We start from the raw sequence: 24,068 nt of genomic DNA, 5'->3' as shown, positions 1-24,068 counted from the left end.
ATAGGAGTAGGTCCTTTAATGGGTGCTTTGGTGTTTGCTACATATGGTGCAACTTTTTCTTCTCAATAGTGAACTGTAGTTAACCTGATTTCATCTTCACAGAGCTCTCGTGCTATGAAAGTTAGAATTAGTGGGAGTACCAGCATAAAAGAAATACGACAAGTGTTACAAATGAGGGTCTCTAGGGGAGGTGAGGCATCTGTTTCTTACTGCTAGGCAGGGGAGGTGATGTGTTGGTTCCTCACAGACACTATGCATTGGTTCCTTACTGTTGTGCGGTGTCAGTGAAGGAATCTGCGTCCAGTCAGTTCCACAGCAATGACGGAGGCGCTGGGTCGGTATCAGAGTGGTGCGTCACGGACTTCTGTGAGCCGGTGCTCAAAACTCACTCAGTGGTGGCCTCTTCTGACACGATGCGACAAAGCTGGGTCCTGCTTTGTGAGCAGCGGTCATTGAGACAAGCGGAGGACCATGCTCCAGTGCTGGCAGTGGTGATGCGCAAGTTTTGCATTAATGCGTCGGTTCGGAATGACGCTGGGAGTCAATGCATGCATTTCCTCCTTGAAAATGACCAGAACTCATTTACAAGGGCCCACTAACTGGATTTGACGCCAGTTGGCATGTCAGGGCTCTCACTAGAAGAGTCCAGGTACTGGCAAGTGAAGTCTTTGTTAGCTCTGAGACTTCTAAACAGGAGGAAAGCTTGAAGCAAGCTCTTGGAGAGCCTTGGAAGCAGGATACAGAAAGCAAAGTATAGTCCTTTCACTCCCAGGACAGAAGCAGCAAGCAGCAGGCCAACCCAGCAAAGCAAACCGCCAAGTGGCAGTCACTCCTGGCAGCTTATCCAGCTCTTCTTCCTGGCAGAATGTCTTCAGTTCAGAAGTGTTCATAAGATATGGGAATCAATATTTATACCCATTTTATTCTTTGAAGTAGGCAAACTTCCAAGGACAGGCTTTGTTGTGCACAAGACCCTGCCTTGGCTCCAGACACTACAGAGGGTGGAGACGTATTTGTGTGAGGACAGGCACAGTGTCAACCACTCCCACCACACTAGCTCAGAAAGACCCCTCACCCAGGTGATGGACCATCAGGATAAGCAGGCCACACCTCCACTCCCTTTGTGTGAATGTCTAGAATGAATGCACAAAGAGTCCAACTGTCATCCTAACCCAGACCTGTATTCAGCAGACAGATGCACAAAATGGTTAAAGGAAAAAAATGCCAACTTTCTATAAGTGGCATTTTGAAACCTGCAATTTAAAAACCAACTTTATTAAAATATGTATTTGTAAATTGTGATTCAAGAGACCCCAAACTTCCATTTATCAGCTCTTAATTGGAAGATACACGTGTAAGATGTTACAAGGCAGCTCCAATGCTAACCTATGGGAGGAATAGGCTTTGCTGTAGTGAAAAATGAAATTAGCAGTATTTTACTACCAGGACATTTAATACACAGCAGTACATGTCCTACCTTTTAATTACACTGCACCCTGCCCATTAAGCTACCTTGGGTGCCTTACATGTACCAAAAGGGAAAGTTTGGGCCTGGCAAGGTAGAAATGGCAGTTTACAACTGCACACGCAGACACTGCAGTGGCAGGTCTGAGACATGTTTGCAAGGATACTCATGTGGCTAGCACAATCAGTGCTGCAGGCCCACTAGTAGCGTTTTATTTACAGACCTAGGACACACACAGTGGACTGTACAAGGGACTTAGTAGTAAACCAAATTACCATCCCATTTTACACAGGGAGCACTTGAACATTAACACTGATTATGTTATGTTAAAAGGATTTATTCAATAAAAACCATTACTTGGAGGTGTCAAGGCGCTAAAGTCCAGCGGAGAGATCGAGATAAGAGAAGTTAAGGGAACAGCCGTTGAGATTACAAAACTCCGGCTTCCCCACTTGTTTTTTTTGGAATCTATTATCAGTAGTTTGGAACATACAAATACGAGGGCGGGTGGAGAGAGAAGGGATGGGGGTGGATAGGATGAAACAGGGTCAGGGATTTGGGGAAAAATGTAACGGATGTGGAAGGAGGTTGGGAGGGAAAAGAATCAACATAAAATGGGATATGGGAGAGGCCCTGAAGACACAAGTACTCATGTGGAGTGCTTGAAAATAAAGAAATAAGCAGCTCAAAAACGGGAGCAGAGGAAGAACACAAGTACTTAGTCCATGCTCCCGGGACCATGTAAACTCAAGATAAGTTATGACACATTCATGCCATGGACAATAGAAAGGAAGAAAACAGAAGTCACACTGGAGCGAACAAATGGCAAGCATATAAACAGGATGTAGCCCACTCACTGTAAACAACAGGTCTCGAAAAGACCACACATGCACTGTCTATGCAAAACCTAAAAAGCGATTTAAACCAGCTATTGAACCAATATCCGGTTCCTCGTTAAGTTGCGTTGACACCCAGTAGGGGAAAAAACAGGACATAAGAATGGCTGACAGCAACAATGGTCTGGTGTTGCAGCAGGTACAGGCAGGGGCAAAATAGATGGGTATGTCTGTCCTTGTCTGCTATCACAAGATTTTGAGTCTGGGACAGGCACCAGGAATTTCACTGCTAACTTTGGAGAGGAAGAAATGAGCACACACACAAGCTTTTCTTAGGTTTTAAGATGAAATAATTTGATAGATGTTTAGGGGAACCCATAATAGTACAGATGAAGTTCAGTAAGTATATTTAAAAGACATGAAAATAACACAAAAAAATTAAAAAAACATCAGTGTTTTCTACACCAATCTCTTTTTTCTGAATAAGCCCTTAAATATATAAACCTCCCATATTCCAAAGCCAATGTTCACACAGACTTGAAGCACTTAGATCAGGAATCAGAAATAAAAGAAACTTGACTGAAAGGGGACCTAGTTTGAGCATTTTTATTAGTATTACATTGTGCTAGAAATTAGCAACATTGAAACTTATGATCTACATGTCACACCAGGATTTCTGCAACAGAAGCAATGGCCCACTCAGCTGTCTACATACAATTCAAATCTGTGACCTGCCTGTTACACTTTGTTTTCTGCAGAATGCACATTAACCCTCTATGCTATTTATGAAGAGTCAAAGCTCTGACTAGACTGAACACTGATCTCTCCTGAAGTGCCCAGGCCATCAGAGTTATGTTATCACTATTATACCACAGAATTCTGCATGGACACAAAGATCACTGCAGCAGGTGCCTTACCCATTATGTTATTTTAAACTCCGGCCTGTTAATGACAAGCTGGATTGGATTTACTAGGTCATTATACCATGTTGCCGGATTTTTTTATTGTGGCAGAGTACCATAAAAATAAATGTAACATATTATTGCCGAACTGTACCGCTCACGACTCCAGTCCCTTTTCTTATGCAACCCCTTCACCTTCAATATGAGGAATTGCTAATAATATATTTTACATTTCCACCCCCGATATTAACAGTATGCACACGTCCATCATGAATTTGTAGTAAGGACAAGGGTTCAGCAATTCTTACCTCGATTTGCTCCAGGGTATCTTGCAGCTTTGAATTCAATTCACTGAAATGAAAAAACAGTCACCAAGAAAAGTGAACTCAGGCAGCCAATCAAAAGAGTGTAATAAGAACATGGGACTGGTCCAACCCTTGGAAGCAAAGATCTACCCAAAGAAATTACATGGAGTAATAAAGATCATGGTGCTCGTGTTTGGAACATGAACGAGATTCACCTCACGAGTAGCCTGTTATTAACGCCTTAACTGCTGTTTTCTTTCCTCACAGTGCTGAGCCCTTTTTTGGCTATTTGGGGTAGTTTGAGCTTAGGGTTGCATAACTTTTTTTTCCACACAAGATATCCTGGCCAAGTTTGCGTCCATTTTTTACAATATTCTGGGGATTCCAAAGGTACCCAGGGTTTATGGATTCCTATTCAAGGGGAGCGAGAAATAGGCAAAACATAGCCTAATTCTGCTTTTTAGGCAAAATAGGAGAAAGGTGCCCCAAAAAAAATATAGTGTTTTCCTAAAAATGACATCAACAAACGAGTTGCTGAGCTAAAGTCACAATCTCCCCAGCTTCCAAGAACATGCAGGGCTGAATAAAACAAGCATTGGCGTAGCCAATAGGTCTCGCTTTTGGGACCTTATAAGTATTTAGTTATGCAGCACAATATCCTTGGTGCAACAACATCAACTGTTGCATGGCCAAACACTTATAAGTTCCGAAAGGAGAGACCGATTGGCTATGCCAATGCTTGTTCCTAGAATGGTGAGACAGAAATGCATGCACGAAGCTGAGACAGGTATGCATGCACTGAGGTGAGACATGAATGCTTGCACCGAGCTCAGACATGGATGCATGCACTGACCTCAGACAGAGAAACATGAACCGAGCTAAGACAGGAATGCATGCACCCAGCTCGGGCATGCACCGACCTCAGACAGAGAAGCATGAACAGAGCAGCGACAGGAATGCATGCACCGAGCTGAGACAGGGGTGAATGCACCGAGCTGAGACAGGGAAGCATGCATGGAGCTGAGACAGGGATGCATGCACCAAGCTTAGATAGGGATGCATGCACTGAGCTGAGAAGGGGAGGCAATGGGGGGCGAGCTTCAGATTTCCAGACAATCACACTGGGATGTAAATCTAAAAGACATTATACGACAAGCAGGGGTGCATAATTGGGGCTTAAGAGGCATGTGAAAAGAAGAATGCGGATTGGTAGAAACACTAAGTGAGAGAAACACAATACTCTGTAAAATAATCAACATTTTTAGGGCTTTCAAAACAGATGAGAGAGTGTGTTTGTGTGTGTGTGTGTCTTTGTCAGTGAGTGAATGCAAAAAAAACGGTGAAATCCAACAGATACCTCACCATACCCAACTGAAAGCCCCTTTACCCAACTATTAAATTTGAAAATGCATTTATTAGGGGGTGTAACATTCCGAACACCCCCTGAAGCTGCGCCCACGACTGAACACTATCCGGCCGCCCAAACATTCTAAACCCCCATCTCAACAGGCACAAGTACCAGACATGATCCTAAAGGAAAAAACCCTCGATCTCCCAAGGCAGGGGAAAATAAAACAATGCCACCGAGCCTTGGAGGTCTTTGTAGCAGCAGCACCTGTGCAGGGAGGCAGAGACCCTCCCCACCTGTCCACATCCTCCTTAAAGGCTTCACGACAGGCTTCCCCTGTGATACTGATGACACATCAGTCTGGGACAGATGCCTTCTCAAGCATAACTGTTACAATCAATCTCACCAAACCGAGGACAGCTCCCACACCCGACAGGCAGCCTGACTCCGAGCACAGCACTGCCAGGGTTGCTAGGCAGCCATGTGAAGGAGTACTGGTGCCTGCGTGGGTCACGGGGGCCACTGGAGGGTGGAAATCAGGTTCAGGTGAGACAAAGGCACCCACAGGTTCTCAGCTGAGGGACACACCCAGCTGGTTTGGAGCTTATTTTCTGTGCTCATTTGGGCCGAAGCACATTTTCCACTTGTGTGGCACAGGTCAGCACCCGCACGGCTGCAAGCCTTGCATAGGGTGCACTGAGGGACGAAGGTGGGTGTTTGTGCAGTGTTGTCATGGTGCCTCGCATCCAGAGAACATGCTTCTTGTGTGCCCGGCAGTGTTCTAATGCAATCTTTAGCTCTAATTCACTGCGCACCACAGCAAGCTGCCTCTTGGTTTGAAAAAGGAAAAAAGTGCTAATGTTTTCACAGTTTTCCATTCCTTGTAATGACCTGCGAAGGATGAAGATCTGAGTTAACCCCGTTGACGTTTATCAGCGTCCGTAGGTTACATATGGGGCTTGCAACAGGAGTCTAACCTCTTGAGCTGTGTCACTAATTTAGGGTGTCAGCATATTATATGATTTAAGCAGTCGAAGGGCATTTGAAAAAGTATGTTAACTGTGGTGTTGGGCGCAATGGGGGCGGGCTGATTTGGGCAGGATTAAAGGCAAGGCATGGCTTAAGAAACAAACGCTGATAAACCAGCGCGCCCCCGAAAGTTAGCTGAGAGCAGGTTTGCCAGGAGAGGAGGAGGCAGCAGGGGGAGGGGAGAGAGGAGGGGGCCTGCGCCGGTTTCCCTTGCGGGAGCGAGCAGGAACCATATGTTAATTACAAACACATGGTTTCAAAGCTCGCTACCGCAAGGGAATCGCCAAACGTGCATACGTTGCATTCAAAGCAATGCAATGCATGCACGATTTTGCATGAAAAACGGAATAGGTGGCTAAAGGTCTTTTTCCTATGAAGCGCATGCGCGCTGCGTAGGCGAGACCTAAAAACAAATGTATTACAGTTTTAGCATTTTTCAAGGATGTAGCCCATTTTTCTTATTTTTTTGCTCTCAACCTTCCAGTTAGTGGTGGAAACTGTGTGAAAGCCATGTGAAACCCATGTGTGATCCAGAAAAGATAAAGATTTCTCAAAAGAAGACAAAATTCCTAATCCAGTAAGGGGTCATATACGTAGATCCTCAAGGATCCCTCCAGGATTTTCTGAAGAAACGAACGGTTAAAATAAAGAAGTAGGTAAAATGAGTAGGAAAAAACAGCCACTTGTGACATTTTCATCTGTAACTTATTGTCACAACGGCCTATTTACAAAAGCAATATACCATGATGTCCGCTAGACACTTATGCTTGAGGGGCTATTTAGGGTTTGTAGGTTCTCCGAAAACCCAAGGTACCCAGAACCAACAACTGAGCTGCTCTATACAATGGTTTTTCTGTGTGTACCCAGTATAAACCAATTTACATGGTGAAATATGTAGAGTGAAAAATGGGTTTCAAGATAACTTCAGTATTTCTGTAATTGGCACAAAATATGGAAATTAGGAGCAGTAGTTATTTGTACATCTCTTAATTTGCGGGTACCCATACTAGCATACAGGAACAGATCAAACCAGGATCAACAGAAGCCCTTACAAGTAGACTCCCATTGAGTTTTGTTTGAACCATTTCTGTCAAGAACATTAGGCCCAGCCACACAAGTGGTACAGCATTTTTAGCAGCACAAGTGGGGTAAAGCTTGGCAGTAGGGATTTGTGATGCTTTATCCTCACTCCAGAAGTAGTCATTACAGAAATGCAAGGTTAAATTCATGATTTTAGGCAGAGTTTAAAGTATGCAGGGCATTGTGGGTAAGAAAACTTCATGAGATCATGCGAAGCACACCACCTTGGACTCACAAAGAGGTCTACTTTTCAGAAATGTGTTGAGTTTGGTAAGTTTCACTACGCAGCGACAGAGCCAGATCCTATGTTAATGTTTCCACATCAAGATCTGGGGCTTCTCCTGTTGTGGACACTAGGCCCACACATGTAAGAAGGATAGGTTTTTATCAGAACAAGTGAGGGAATGCTGGGAAATAGGAATGTTGTTGATGCCTGCATATTCCAAAGGTTTACATCACAGAAATGGAAGGAAAATGTATGATTCTGGCATCCTGGACTCCCCTCGATGTTTATTTTTCCAAAATGTCTCGGTCTGATAGTTTTATCCAGTTGGCTGCCTACCCAAGCCCAAACAGTGCAGCCATTCACCATAGCAAGTGGAAGATATTGGGCTCTTGCCCAACTCTCCTTGGCTCTATGGAAAAACAACACCCTAATGAATTAAATGTCCTGTCTTTTGCCTGTGGAATGTGATGTTATAGTCCTCAGGACAGCAGAATGACTGTTGAGGCTTTAGGGGGAGGGTGGGGCCAGACGTCAGGATGGGCCAGACCCACACACCCATTTTTATTTTTTTTAGTCCTATTATATACTGGGCTATCTGCCACATGGGCAAATTGGGTGCCAACTCTTCTGCCCTCCGTCGAGGCCCAAAAACTGGTTTGTCTCCTTTTAGGGGTGTGAGGGGGCTGGGGCATGGCCAATGCCAGAGTGCCAAGTCACTTTTTTTTGTCTCAAATGCACAATGCCTAGTGTTCTTTCTACTCCACCCCCCACACATTTGGGGGAACATGTGGGCCAACCTCACCTCCCCAATTTAGACAAACTTCTTATCTGCCCCCTGGGGAGGCAGAAAGATATTATTGCCCCTTCTGGGGCGGGGTATGGTTCGTTCAAAGGGTATTTGCCATTTTAAAATCCCTGGTGTTCACTGTGCTTTCTGCCCACCCCCCCCCCCCCTTCCCGGGAGATGGGGCAGATTGGGGCTTAATACCTCTATCCACCCCACCCACCCACCCCCCCAGGGTGGAACGAAAGTCACCAAGACAATGCTGCATAAATACTGTTTTTTGTCTATTGGGATTTCTTCCACTTCCGAGAGGGGCAGAAAGACTGTTGAGCCCTTTGGGGTGTGGAGCATCGCCTGGTCCATGGTAGGCAGCCCCTCCCCCATGTTTTTTCCCCTTGGTGTCTAGTGGGTTTTCTGCACACCCGGGGGAACAGATCACAACATTCGGCCCATGGCGGGCAGAAAAGACTAATGTCCATGTATATTGGGAGTGGGGTTATGGTCATGCCCTAGTGTGCAGCCCTCAAACCACATTACAAAAAAACCTGTGTCACAAGTCACTTTTGCTCCTGGGTGGTTAGAAGGGGATAATAACCCCAAACTACCCTGCGAGAGGGGTGGGAGGGGTGGTGGGGGTACCTCTACTTTCTTTTGAGGGAGCATGGCCTTTCCCAATGTGTCCTGGTTCCACCACTATATTTTTATTTACAAAAAATATAACCTGTTCTCTAGTGGGCTTTCAAGGAGGTGAGGGGGGCAGACTGGCAGCAATCACCCCATCAGCCCCCTTGGTGGGGGTGGGGGCAAAAAGACTGTTCCATGTATATTGTGGTTGGGAGCTGGAGCATGCGCATGTATCCTGCCCCCACCCCTATATATTTTTCTTTTAACATCTCTTGTGTCTAGTGGGCTTTCTGTCCCCATTGTGGGGGTATATTGGGGGTAATTTCTCTTATCTGTCCCCAGGAGGGCAGAAAGACTGAGTTTGCAGGGGGTTGGGAGAGTAAAAGCCCTTGCCAAAGCAGCCGCTCCCCATATCCCTGGTGCCTAGTGGGTGGATCTCTGCTTGGGGATCCCTCTTCTGTGGTGATGCTCAAACAGGGATCACCTTAGCAGATGTACCATTGGAAACAGGGGATTCTTCCCCCATCTAACACCTCTCTCAAGAGAATCAGTGCTCCAGGGGCTTAGATATGCCCCGAACACTAATTCAATGAAAGTAAAACGAGCCCTTCTGTTAGTTTTACTTCCACTTTTGGAATGTAATGACGTTAGCGTGCTCAGCGCACTGATCGTCATTACAGACAATTTACTTTATATATATACAAATCATTAACACTATTGACCTTTAACCAGTTAATTTCAGTGGCTGAGTTTGTTTAAACGGGTGACATGCTCCCTTAACTATAACATCCCAGTAACCTCTGTTTTTGTTCATTACATTTCTAAGCTTTTTTTTTAAAAGCAAAAGTAGCATTATTACCATACCGATCTATAATGTCACTTTCAACTTTGTTTTTTCTGTGAATTTTTCTGTTTTTTTAAATGTAAAGTAAGATGTCAATCACAGTGTGCGGCATAGGGTTTGGTGAAAGGGCCTAGCCGGTGGCCAGCCCACCCCCCTGTGAGCGTACAACTACCCATCACAGCATATGACCTCTGGCCTGCCCTGCATGCAGTTGGGCACAGGGTCTCGCCCTTGGCCTCTCCATCTGTGTGGCACCCAAACTCCTGCTGCGCATGGCATATTGTCTTTGTCAAAAGGTCACAAAACCAAAAAGTAAAAAGTGGACCTATTAACTTTATCAAGGGGTGATCATATCAACACATATATAGCAGCTCTATTATTTTTGTCCAAAAAATAACCAATTGCGTAAAAGAGGTTTGATAAAGATTTGTAAACAAAATGCTTTTTTTAAACCACAAAATGCACTCAAAAGTAATCACAAGAGGACCCTGCACTCTAGCTGAAGAGCTTAGAACTCTAGCTAGGAGTGCTTTAATAAAATATGGTAAGCTCACCTGGGGTCATGGTTTTAATGACCCAGGAGACTTACTGGTTTTTTTTTCTTGGGGGATGAGGTCCCCTGGGAAAATTTTGGCTCTTGGAGGTGGGATGCACTACCACTTCCCTATATTTAAAAACTGCTCCAGAGCATGGGGTCCCTAGGACCTTCATAGATGCTTTGGGGCGGGAGGGCCAGGAACCCCTCTGCCCCTATTAAAAAAATTGATCCTGGGAAAGGTGGTCTGAAATGGCTCGGGGGAGGTTGGCCATTAACACCCACCTCCATTAAATGTTTATTGCCTCAGGGGATGGGGTCTCAGAGGCCGAAACGAGGCGGGGGGGAGTCGCATGCCCCTCACCTTATTAATTCATTTGGGCACAGAGGATGCATTGAATCCCCCCTACCATCCCTGGGCCCTCCCCACCCAGGTTTATTTTTCTTGTTTTACGCGCCAGAGCTTAAGTTTTTTTTTAAATATAATTTTGCTGTACATCTGCAGGTTTTCCACTAATTAGCGACAAAATTTAAAAAATATATATGTTTTGGCCTCAAGGGGGTCTCAACCAGGCCTAGGAGTGCAGGGGATTCCTACCCTGCCACCTTATATCTTTTTGTTAATGTTTTTTACAGGACCAAGGACTGAGTCCAGAGTCCTATGCACAGCTGCAAATACATTGTTGTTAATGTGGTGACAGCTAATCAGATTTTATATTGAAGTCTGTCAGCTCTGCAGATCCCCCGCATTTTGAAATATGCAATGTTTTTGAGCACCACTTTTAATTTACTACAAGTCAGGCACCTCCATACACAGTCTTGTCATCTGACTTGACACAGTAAATTAACACCTTCTCCATGCACTGGTTATACCTTTGCATATTACATAAGTTATAGCATGTAAAATCATAACATTCATAACACTTATGAGATCTCAAATTACATCATTTCTGAGAACACAGTGCATGGTAGAGAGGAGAGTTATAGTTAATGTAGTGTACGAGTGAAGTAACAAGATTGTGTACAGAGGTGCCCGACTTATAGCAAATTGAAGGTGGTGCATAAATTATAAATGTAAGCTATAACCAGAACTGTCAAATTTCTAATGTTTATATATTTTGATTTGAGTCTGTATATAAAGAATAAATAACAGTTTCCTAACTATAACTTACCCTTAACCTTTGTTTTTTCCATTGAATTTAAATGTTTTTTTATTTTTTAATAAAAAAAATCCAATCGTGGAGTTGAGTGTTACATAGTATAGTGTTGTTAAGTGTAGTGTTGGAGTATAGTGGAGGATAGTGTTGCACAGTTTAGTGTAATGGAGTTTAATGTTATACAATTTAGTGTTGTAGAGTGGAATAGAGTGGAGTGGCATAGCTAACAGTGGAGTAAATTGTTATACAGAGAAGTGAAGTAGTGTATCATGGAGTGTTGAGTTGTACAGTGGAATGGCAGGCCATATAGTACAGTTGAGTGTCGCACAGTGGAGTGTTGTTGATTGCAGTGTTGTGGAGTGTCGCTGAGTAGAGTGTTCTACAGTGGCATTCACTGAAGTAGAGTGTTGTGTTGTTTAGTTCCTAAAAATACATAGGATCTGAACATTAGTAAGTAAAAAAAACTAAGAATTGGTTTCTAGACTGATTCCGGAAATCCCCAAAGGATATGTCAGCCTGTAGACCAGCTAGCTCACAGTGCCACCATAAACCCCCTAACCTTACCAAGGAGAGAATAGTTTCTGGCAACCATCGAACATGACAACCCTTGACCCGTCAAGGGATCGTGGAAACAGTACTGTACTTTTTGCTCAGTCAATCGTGCTCCCTTAGTCTCAGAGAGATACACAGAATAAATGTTGGGGACGTTTTCCATAAGCATTTATTGAACCAGCGTCATTCTAGTATAAAACATGTTTGCTGAGACAACCATTTGACAGAATTTTTAAAAAAAGATTACAAGCACCAACAGAATAAATAGAAGGTAGAATCCTACCATGGTGCTAAAACAGTGAACATATGCAGGCATATAAACATGACAGTAATCAAGAGTATTCCTACGATGCTGACCCTACCTAAGTGTACCTAGCATGTATGTGGGTATACAGCCAAGAATCCCCTAGGAAAGGGCCAACCTCGTTACCTGATGGGAGAGAATGAAGGGCCCCGTCTTTGTCCCGAGTTGGACACCCCGCAAGGGATGTCAGATCACTGCTGGTCTTGAAGCAGTAGCAGACCAGGACCTCAGTGTCTTGTGTCAGCATGGAGTCTTCTATTCTGTCTATCTAGTGCAGGTATGTTTCTTTTAAGCCACAAAGATGTCCTCAGGTTTCCTACCACAATCGATATGTTGTGAGTACGATTATGTAAATGAGACTAAACCAATTATTGTAATTATACAAAGTAATTCTATTGCCCAGGATGAAAATGGCCATGACTTTTATGTTAATCCGGTTATGTACATCATGTGCAGGAGATTTTTCTAAGAATCCTCATGCATAATAACTGAGGAAAGTTTCAAAGAAACCAATCAACATTTATTTAGCACATAACTGAGTAAAGGTCAGTGCTAGAACTGTTATGCAGAGCAAGGTAGGACAAATGTAGGTGACAGGTCGCTTTGCTACTTAGGCCTAGGTTGGGATACATAACAGTTGCATAAAGTAGAGGGATAGTGTGAAGTACAGTGTAGTAAAGGGTTGTATAGGTCAATGTTGTGGAGTAGAATGTCGTCCAGTAGAGTGGCAGAGAATCTCGTACGGTGTAGTGTTGTACAATTGAGTGTCACAGTGGAGTCGAACTGATGGAGTCAGGTAGGATAGAGTGGACTAAAGTGGAACAGAGTGGAGTGTTATGTTCAGCAGCAGAGTGGCATGAGGTAGGGAGGCCTAGTGCATCATACAGTGAAATATAGTGTTGGGAAGTGCTGTGTCGTATAGTGGAGTGGACTGGTGTGTCGTATGGTGTCAGAGAGGGGAGCTACAAAGTGGATTAGAGTGTTCTACAGTGGCGTCAGGTGGAGTACAGTAGAGTGCAGTACAGTGGAGTGGAGTGGTGTAGACTGGAGAAGTGGAGTAGTGTGTCAGAGTAGAGTGCAATAAAGCGGGGTGAAATGGTTACAGAGGGAGTTCCAGGGAGTTGCGTAGACGGAGTACAATGTGCAACAGTGCCATAGAGTAAACTAGTGAGGCACACTCTGATAGAAAGGAGTACAATGTTGTACAGTGGAGTGCTAGAGAGTGGAGTATTGTGTAGTAAAATGGAGAGGTGCATGGTGTTGGGTGAAGTACAGTGTCGTAAAGCTGAGTTGTGTGTAGTGGAGTTGAACTGAATGGAGTGAAGTAGCGTGTAGTGGTGTAGAGCAGAGTAGGGTAGAGGGGAGTGGCATACAGTGGAATAGCGTACGGTGAAGTGGAAAAGACTGGAATCACGCAGAGTGGAGTGGCATACAGTGGAGTGGCATATAGTAAAACAGCATAGAGTGAAGTATGGTACAGTCAAGTGGCATAGACTGGGCTAGCATACAGTGGAGTGGGATAGAGTAGAATATCATGCAGTGGAGTGGCGTAGAGTGGAGTTGTTTACAGTGGAATAGCAGAGTAGTGTGGCGTAGAGTAGACCTGAGTGGTGTAGAGTGAGGCTTAGTAGCACAGAGTGGAGCTTAGTGGCGTAGAGTGTAATAGTGTAGCATGGAGTGGCATAGAGTGGAATGGCATACAGTGGAGTGGCATACAAATGTACATGAAATTTGTCAGGAATGTTTCTCTACATTTACCAAGCAATGCAGAGCCAGCCAGGCATGGTGGCCTTGTGTTGCTTTGTAAATCTGACTTAAGTATTGCACTGCCCATGAGAGACTATACACGATACAAGGGTAATGCAATAGGATAATACAATTTAAGACTTAGTGATCTACTGGGCCACGGTATAGTGAGGCAACTTTGCGGTATACTGTGGTACATGGCGATGACAAGGCAGTATATAATTGGCTAATGTCTCTATTTACAAAATGTAACTACAGAGTGGACTACAAATGCCTCTGGCAAAGGAATATGCGTGTTAAAGGAATATGCATGTTAAATTTTGTGTGATAATGGCTTTGCCTAGTAAAGAATGTTTACCCTGTGATAATTGTGCAAAAAAGAACATGTGATCAGAAAGTGTATAGACTAGAGGTCAAAAAAGAAAAACATAACAGTTGTATACTGAGGACTCAACTGTTAGACTAAGGAACAGACGAACAAGCAAAGATGGAACTTGCAGCACCAACACTCATACTGAATCTAAAACGGGTACCTAGGACTTACAAAAAAAATCAGGATGAAACCAGGTTTCTAAACACTTCCTGGGATATGGGAAGTTATCCGAAATGTACTGAGACCAAAGTACTTCAGCTGAAAGCATGCAGCCTAAGCAAAACGGTAGGGGACTGAATTAGCACAGTTAAATCGCAAGGAAGTGACATTACAAAAAGTAACACTATACCTTTATAATATTTATCACTTACAGTTGAACGAGTCTAGTTCAGAAAAACAAGTTAACTTAATCATGCAGAAATGTGAGAAGAACATTTTTCAGTTTCTGTTTGAACTGGGGGTGCCTAGTTGGCAGACGTAGATACCTTTGACCAAATAAGGACCCTTGCTTTTAAGTCAGGGAAAGAAGATTACACTCCTAGATAACCCCTGCTCACCCCCTTGGTAGCTTGACACCAGCAGACAGGCTTATCTCAGAGGCAGTGTGTTAAGCATTTGTGAACACGTACAGTAATACAGTGAAAACACTACAGATGGACACCACACATGTTGTATTATAAAAATGTGTGAACACATACAGTAATACAGTGAAAACACTACAGATGGACACCACACATGTTGTATTATAAAAATAAGTATTCTTTATATAGATTTATCACAAGACCATAAAACAACAAAAAACACAATACTGTACTCAAAGTACTTCTTCAAGTTGGTAGAAATAGTCTAAAAATAGGTTCTTCACTTAAAAGGAGTTTTAGCAACAGATAACCCCCACTGGAGTTAGCACGGCGATACCGCAAGGTGCGCAGAGTTGGGCCCAGAGTCAAAACAAACCCACAAAGAACAGTACCTTGGAAAAGCGAAGACAGCTCACGGCATCGGGGAGATGCGGGGTCGTTAGCGCGGTGCGTCGTCGGTTCCTTGCTTCGGGATGATGCATGGGGACTTGGATACTTGTGCAGGCAGGGAAGGCGTCGGTTCCTGACAGGAGCGGAGGTGACGTCACAATGGCGCCGACACCACGGTTTTGTACGATGTCACGATGTTGATGGATTCTTGACCACCCACGTCGACGATCGGCTCTGAAATGATGTCGGCTTCAGAGTCGATGCAGCACAGCAGCAGGCGTCGGGCCGGCGTCGCAAGTCGGAGCAGTGCTCACGGCTATGGCAGACTTACGATGTTGTTCGCTGCGACGATGCGGCACGGTGGCCGGCGTCGGTCTACGTTACAAGTCAAAGCAGAGCTCACGGCTTCGTAACAGTTTACGGCGTCGCTTGCTGGCGTTGGTGTTGCAGATTCGTTCTGTAGCACTAGACCAGCAAGTTCCAGATGCAGGAAAACAGATAGAGTGAAGTCTGGTATCCCTGAGACTTCGGTCATGAGGCAGCTCAAATCAAGCCCTTAGAGTAATATTCTGCAAAATGATGAAAGTTCTTTAAAAGTTCCTTCTCCTCTACTTGTCAATGAAGACACCACTGCTGTTGAAATTGGCAATGTATATACACATACGCGGCGTTCATTTGTGTTCACTGTACCCCTTGTTGTAAGCAGAACGGATATCGCTAAAACGCTGACCGTGTTATCCCGCTAGCATAGACCCATGCCCACGCAACAGCCATTTTAGGTACCATGGTCTCTCAGTTTGCGGTCGATCACCAGCGCCCCTTCCCTGACCCTGCAAGCTTCCCCCATGCACCCTGACCGCCCCCGCTCTCACATGTACAAGTCATGAGCCCTCCCTTCCCGCATGACTCTGTCTCTCAGAATCACACCCCGCGCCTGACCAACACCTCCTTTCCTTCCATGAATACCCCTCCTTTGATGACCCCGACCTCTGAGCCTGAATGTTTGCACGGACCACTGGTCATCCCTTAGCCTGAGGATACGGTTTATTGCCCACTACTGTATGCACTCGTCTCTCTCGGAAGAAGCCACTATTGATCATGACCACCCCCCCCCCTGAGATTCGATCAAGCACACACATTCCAATGGAATCAGCAGAACACTCAGCTGCGTGACAGCCCCTCCTATTGCATGGAGGATAAGGGCCCCTACTGTAGCCACGTGTTGGAATACCTTCATACTATACAAAGTGTTGATTGTAATAAAGGATGCCTGTGTGCCACAAACCTGTGTATAAAAGACGAAGCCTCAGAGAAACTTGTTAGAGCACCTCCCGAAGACACTATGCGAGTGTCCCAAATGACAGGCTCTCCTCATTAAAAATAAACCTTGTTTCCTTGTCTTCCTGCTTCCAGTGCCCGTCTCTTTGTTTGGTAATTATTCAAGATGGAAACGAAGAGTCGCCCTGCGCCAGCAGCCTGGGCATCGGGTGCGATCGGGGCTGACTTTTCTACACTGCAGGCCAACCCAGCAACACAGCACACTGGCAGGGGGGCAGTCCAACTCCTACAGCTTCCTTGATTCTTCTCCTTGGCCGAGGTTCGTCTTGTTGTTCCAGAAGGGATCTAAAGTCTTGGGGTCTGGGTCCCCATATTTATACTACTAAATCCTTTGTCCTATGAAGGCAGAGGGGCCTGCACCTAGTCCAAACCAGTTCTGTGCAGTCCTGGAGCACTTTGTTTAGAGGACTTCTTCTTTCCTTTGACAGTGTGGGCCAGGGACATCCGACGCACCACAGGAGGTGGAGCCAGCATTGTGGAAGACAGGCACAGCCCTATTCAGACCTAGATGCTACTCCTCCCACCACTCTACATGCAGATGGGTCTATTCAGCCCTGTGCTGACTCACCCTTTCTCCTGGAATCCCCCAGCCCCGGTCATTCACAAAACCAGACACACAATACACAAGCTAGCAAAGGCAGGCTGGATGGTTAGGTAAGAAAATACTTACTTTCTAAAAGGGGTATTTTCAAACACAGAATGTTAAAACCAATTTTACTAAAAGGTGTATTCTATCATTCTGAGTTCAGGCATATGTTCCCTGGGTCAGTTAGGATTATAAGATGTTATAATCAATCTGCCCATTCTGGCCTATGGGGACTGGTAGCCTGCAATAGTGAAAAACGAAAATGGCTGTAATTCACTATTAGGACATGCCACACACACCAGGGCATGTCCTACCTTACACTTACAATGCACCCTGCCCGTGGGCCTACCTTAGGGATGTCTGATATGAAGGAAAGGGAAGGTTTGGGGACTGGCAAGTGGGTGCACTCGCCAAGTAGACATGGCAGTGCTAGACGCACACAGGCTCTGCAATGGCAGGCCTGAGACACACTTTTCAGGCTCCTTCTGTGGGTGGCACAACCAGTGCTGCAAGCCCACGAGCAGCATTTGATTTACAAGCCCTGGGCACACATGGTGCACTGTACTAGGGTCAGACAAGTAAATCAAATAACCCAATCATGGTGTCACTAATCAATACATCACTTTAACATAGGGAGCCCTTGCACTGTGGCACTGAATAGCAGTGGCACAGTGCCCAAAGCATCTAAACCAGCAAATCATATCAAAAACAGAGGAGGCAATCCGTAAAACAATGGAAGGGAGACTCACGCCAATGGTAGCAGGTCTAACAGTTTCTTTTATTTTTGCACAAATCACTAGTAGGTTTTCCACATCATAATGTGTAATTGAGCCAAGAAAAGAATAGATGAAATGGAGGGAGGGAGCTGGGAAAGGAAGTAGCACACTGGTTTTACTTTGTCTGCAAGAGGCGTAATTATATGGTTGGCACCCTCAGTAGCCTTTAAGGCAGAAATGAAGTTTAAAGACCCCAATGGCCGATATGTGGGAATAGCATGAAAAATGGGTAGGGAACCAACAGTTTCATTAGATGCCCATTTATTTACCGGATATTAACACTACAACTTTTTTGAGGAAGTGACACGACTGTTGGCACCCTCTGCAAGTTACAAAATCCTCTAAACAGGAAATCTTAATTGCTAATTAGACAGACACATTGACAGCTCTAGCACAACTGCTATGCCATTGGGCAGATCCTCAATGGTGCTGCAAGAAGCTTTGGTTATACTGAACATCAGAGAGATCTGGAAGATTCAACGCAGGGAGGCAACAAGATATTCACCAAAAGAATACATTTTCGAGCATTAATTTTCCGTTGTATAAACAGATTTAAGATTTAAAAGATTAATAGAGCGCATTCCAGGAAGGCTAAGTACCTGGGCTGCACCCTGTTCGATCATGCCCCTTTTCCAGTTCAACTAAAAGGTAAGGCTTTCACCACATAGACACCACAATAGCGCCTGCAGGCAAATGCACCTCAGGACCGCACATATAGAGAGGAAACCCAAGAAGCCATAAAAGAATATATTGCCACAAATACTGGAACAGTGACATCTACAGGACGTGAAACATCCTTTACAACGCAACCATTACATCGCACTACACTTACATCGCAGTCATTACATCGCAACATCCTTTACAACGCATGTCACTACAACGCAGGCATTACAACGCATGACACTACATCGCATGACACTACAGTGCAAGCATTACAACGCATACCATTACAATGCATACCATTACAACGCATACCATTACAACGCATAGTACCCCTACACTATCCAAAACTTACCCTACTGTTGCACCCCCTGGAGTTAGAATAGTAATTTTTACCCCTACACTATCCAACATTTGAGGAATTTTATACAGCATTATACACTAAGCAGCCGACTAGAGACACCAATACTACAGGTGCACTACTGGAAGAAGACCGGCTTCCCAAATTGACAGATTATCTCAGGGAAGATCGTAATGTCCCAATAGACATGGATGAGATTAAGTGGGCAATACGGGACATGATGGAAGGGAAAAGACTGAGAGGTGAAGGACTCCCTACTGAGGTTTATCAACAATACTTGGAAATACTGGCCCCACCACAATTAAACATGTGAAACGACTATTGGGGGGGCTACTGGACACATTGCAAAAAGCACAGATAGTAGTTTTTCCTAAAGGCTGGAAAAGATTTTTATATTTCTTTTTAAAGTAAATGAAATGTGTGCTATTTCATCTGTGCTTTTATGGTCAAACTGGCCGAAATAAAGTTCTTATTGAATTGAATTGAAAAGATGTATTAGAGTGTGAGTCATATAGGCCATCGGCAAGGATAAACATGGGTGCGAAGATACCGGGGAAGATCTTGGCTAAGAGAATGGCAAATGCTTCTGAGACAATGATAGGCACAGACCAGGCAGGGTCTGTAGGTGGGTGCACAGCAACTAATAACATCAGAAAGGCTTTTGTGACCTCTGAACATGTGAAACGGACCAGCGTAGAATGTGCTGTGGCTAGTTAAGACTCCACAAAGTATGTGATACAGTGAATTGGATATTCATGCATAAAACACCCAAAAAAGATGTATTAGGAGAGTGGTTTCTGAAAATTTCTGACCCTGCTATACACAGTTAGTACAGCTCAGGTGAGTATAGCTCACAGGATATCAGGTAAATGGGACCTTCAGCCGGGGACACATCAGAGGCACTAATAATTGATCCACTGGCACAACTGATTAGAGTACAGCACATAGATGACTGCTCATTGATTACATCCACAGAAACAATAACATTGTTATACACCGACAACATCCTAGTAAAGATAAAGGACTCTGTGGAGACATGGGACATAGCAGAGAAAACTGTGAATGAAGTGGGGTGACTGCATGGATGTGCTCTAAATCTCAATAAATCAATCTTTTATCCAAGGAGTGATGCGGCAGTGGGAGATGGAACCGATATACCATTGCAGATAACAACCACTGCATTTAGGTATATGGGAATTATGTTCAGAAAAGAGCCAGGTATATAAATATGTGGAAATTATGCTCACAGGACTTGATAACAATATCACGGAATGGTTGAGTCTCCCAATGTCTCTTACAGTGAGGATTGATCTCAGTAAAATGCGAGTCCATCATTTTTCTGTACATAGTAATACACATGGAAATGCAGATATAAGAGGTATGCTTCCGGACACTAGATGAGTTGTTGCAACTATTGCATTGAGACATGGGAAAGTGAGCTTAGCAATGCACATGCTCAAATTAGCCAGCGAGGGAGAAGGCATGATGGCTCTGAACTTTAGAATCCATTATGAAGCAACACTGTCACAGTTACAATATATGGTGGCATGGATGGAGGGGGAGGGACACGAACCAGTATGTGAAACGCCCCGTACGATAATGCAGCCCATGAAATTGCTTGCACTCCTGTTAGCTTCAGTAAAAGTCCGAACACAGATGCCCACATATGGGCAAACAATAATAACAGGTTGAAATACAGCAACCAAGCAAGAGGGTCATAAACATGTGAATGACAAAACTGATAACATTGCAAACAATACTGTGTCTGTATTTTTCTAGGTTTCTGAAGGGAGAGGTGTGAAGAGAAAAACTCCACAGCTTGGAAGATTTGTAGGAGGGCAGATTAATGGGCTTGCCACTTTTTGTGACATATGGGGGATTGAAACCATGCACTTCTCGATGTATGTGAGAAAGGCGGCTGTCATCCGTACCATGCCCTAATATCCCTCAAAGACCAGCAATACATACTGTAAATCAAGTGTTGCTGTGTCTTCCAGAGCGCTGAAAGTTATATTCCAGATTGCATTTTGACACTGCTCCCACACAATAACAAAATGAAAAATATTAAAAAGTAGTAGAGTAGGGACCTGTGAGAAGAGCTGGAAGGGCGGTGCTGCTGTGAAATCTTTCAGAATTGCAGGACTGTCATGTGAAACGCTAGGTAGAAAGTGGTTAACACTAAGTGTATTCACAATATAGGCACCCCACAACTGTTACACAGAATGAAGCCCAGGAATTCCGATGCCTGCCATACATTTTAAGTGGCTATAGGCACTTACATACAAATGTGGTAGAGTGCCCAGGAATAGCCAAATTCTGGGAGGCACTGATTTTGAAATGATGCTTTTCACCAGGCAGGAACTAACAGTTGACTATTCCAATGTGTTTATTGGGGTTGGTCCTAAAGGGTAAAAAATATGAAAGCGGTGCCTAAAAGAGTGGAGCTAGGTCCTGTGGCTGGAAAAAGTGTATTGCAGTACGATGAATAAAAAATACAGTGCCGAAGATGCAACAACGGGAGAGAGATGATCAAATAGGTAGCAGCGTAATGAGGCATATACAGGAAACTTCAATACCGATCAGGTGGTCCAGGGGGAACATTGGAGTGAGATGCAGTGGAAATTGAAATGGAAAAGGGAATATGGTAAGGGATACTACTGAGGAGCATACCGAAGGGAATAGTCTTAATGTGTAGATGACCAATAAGGCTGAAAAAATACTTTTACAAAGTTTAGATGGCTTGTATGCATGTTAACTTGATGTATAATGAACAGAATCCACATGTATTAATACAAGATGTGTGTAGTGAGTTTCCCGCACTAAAGGTAAACAGGGACAAGTTCCGTGTTCTTTGAAAACCAATAAAAAATCTGTCTGGTCCCACAAAGTCTTAAACGGCCAAAGAAAACCCCCTCTCTCCCATCACTTAACCTGGCACTAACCCCAGCAATTCCTAAGCTCAGTTGATCAGGTTTTGTGGGAGGTTCCCAAAGCTAAGTGCTCGACACGGGAGGCAAGGCTTTTTCAGAGGCTACAGCAAATATTCTAGCTGAACAAAATGCATTACAATGTATAAAAGCCTTAAAACCGGACTTCTTCTTTCCTCAAGTTACGGAAAGTGAGGGGTGGATCTTCTCCTAGAGAGTGCTGTTTCAGGGCAAATATACCTGTGGGTGTACTTTGCACTCCACAGCACATGCTAAATAAAGTCTAACGCTTGCATGTTTACTGGAGTGGGACGACAGACACCAGTCACCAAGCAACTCAACAGACATGTGCAGGGCAACACTGCCAGGCACTAACATGAAGCATTACAACTGAAAACTGTTTAGCATTTAGAGTTCTTCGTTGGCTTATTTAGTATGGCTTTTTGGAACATCAGACTGCAGTATTGAATATATGCTTTCCGCAACGGTTAACATCCTAGTTTTAAAACAGAACATGCATAATTCACGGTCGAAAAAGTGGAACACTCTTGGACAAACTGTTAGGGTCTTACCTTATGCAACTATAGTGTTTGAATGTGCTGGCTGCCTTTTGGCATTCCAAGCAGAGTTGTATAGCTCCAGGATAATCTTCTTCCTTAGAACATTGGGAAAAAAAAGAAAATTAACCGGGCATTACACTCTGCAGCATTGCCTATAAAAACAAATAAGTAAATTAATGGAATTATGCTAAGAGGATAAGAAAATGTATAATTTAAAACACGATTACTTGTTAGTTTGATTCAAAGCAGAGCAGACATCGCTTTGCAGATGGAATTAAAATAATAGAAGTTTTCATTTCCCTCCAGATTAAACCCACAATTCATTTTATCAGCTTAATTAAAAACTATTGGTTACTTCAAAAATAAAGTAAGAAACTAAACGGAGTATACGGAACATAACAAAAACCGAGCAGCAATTCAAATTAGACAAAAGATACTGTCAATGCACCCGTAAGTGCAAACATTTCTAGTAGAAACCACAGATGTACACTTAGTTAAGAGGACATTTTGAACACTACTTCTGCTATGAAATCCCAGTTCGTCAAAGAAATACATTATGAAGGCAAGCGCACCGGCTAACTGTGCACAGGATGAACACCACTCAAAGGCCAGATATTATATGCCCTTAATAGTGCCCTACGCCCAACAGCTCAACAACCTCTCAGCAACCTCCCCTAAACACTCCACCTTTCAACAGACCTCAATTCAACACATGTATGAAGTTCTTGTTTTCCTCAACAGTGGTCAAGTTTACAAATACAAACTTGCCGCCCATGATGACCTCACAGTAAACTCAACCATATGCTTATAATATTTTTCCAAGTTTTGTAAAGCACGGAACAAGCCCTACCAGGCAGAGCACTGTACAGGAGACTTTAAAAACAAAAAGGTCTACAACTCGCTTAATGCATTATTCTTTTTTACTGAAAAAACTGAACGCTTGTGAGCGTAACTCTGCAATGTTGGGCATCTTGCAATCAGAAACTGCACTATTATCCTGCTCTTTTCTGGTCAACTGGGAGATCTGAAACCACAATCTGCGCTTCCTACCCTCTAAGCACAATTTCTAGTTGACGTTCTACAGATGCACACATCTGGTCCCGAGTATGATATTCTTCTTGCTCTAGATTGTAGTTGTTAATCTATGCATCTTAAAATACATGCACTACATTATATAACATCAAAGCCATAACGTAAATTTAAAAGCACAGATTTTAAACTTGTAGCCATCCGCGTTATGCCAGTCCCCTTACCTGAACTCAAGGACATCTGTTTTTGGTACAGACAGCTGGAGCTGTCTCTGCCTACATGCTAAAAAGAACAGTGACAATGAAATCAGGCACCATTGCCTCTTGCACCGCTTTATACTTTACTGCAACAAACTGAAGCCTCATTTATATTTGCAAAACCATGTTTAGGTTCAAATGGGAGGCCCATCCAAGATTAAGCTAAATGGAATAATAAACAAATTATTCTATCTCAATAGAGCAAATGTGGAACGCCGACTTCCATATCATATATATAAAAAAAAGTAAATGTTGACTGTAGCACTTCAATGTAGCATCCACCATGAAGAAACTACTTTTTACACTGTGAAATGCACATGAGAGAAGACGATTAAAGGTGGCATAAAGAAAGCAGGACAATAAAAATAAATAGGTGGGATTTACCTCCAACATTTCACTCATGCGTACATCAGTTCTTTGCTGCAAATGGAAAACAAATATTATAAAATTCTGTATAAATGTTTAAAAAATGCTTAATAGACATTGGCTGCGT

The 24,068-nt window shown here is 43.7% G+C and overlaps 1 protein-coding gene across 1 annotated transcript in view; it reads right to left on the bottom strand.

Moving 5' to 3' along the window:
- VPS50 (VPS50 subunit of EARP/GARPII complex) overlaps nt 1-24,068 on the bottom strand; it is an 821,620-nt gene that overhangs the window by 576,081 nt on the left and 221,471 nt on the right. The window contains exons 8-10 of the mRNA XM_078663657.1: nt 23,960-23,995; nt 22,302-22,384; nt 3,512-3,554 (exon numbers count right to left, since the gene is read on the bottom strand). Of these exons, the coding sequence (XP_078519783.1) occupies nt 3,512-3,554; nt 22,302-22,384; nt 23,960-23,995 (162 nt within the window). The remainder of the gene's footprint in view (nt 1-3,511; nt 3,555-22,301; nt 22,385-23,959; nt 23,996-24,068) is intronic.

Source organism: Lissotriton helveticus, chromosome 10 (assembly GCF_964261635.1).
Source record: "Lissotriton helveticus chromosome 10, aLisHel1.1, whole genome shotgun sequence".
Lineage (NCBI taxonomy): Eukaryota > Metazoa > Chordata > Amphibia > Caudata > Salamandridae > Lissotriton > Lissotriton helveticus.
Note: the sequence above shows the minus strand (reverse complement) of the source record. Positions and strands in the feature narration are given on the sequence as shown.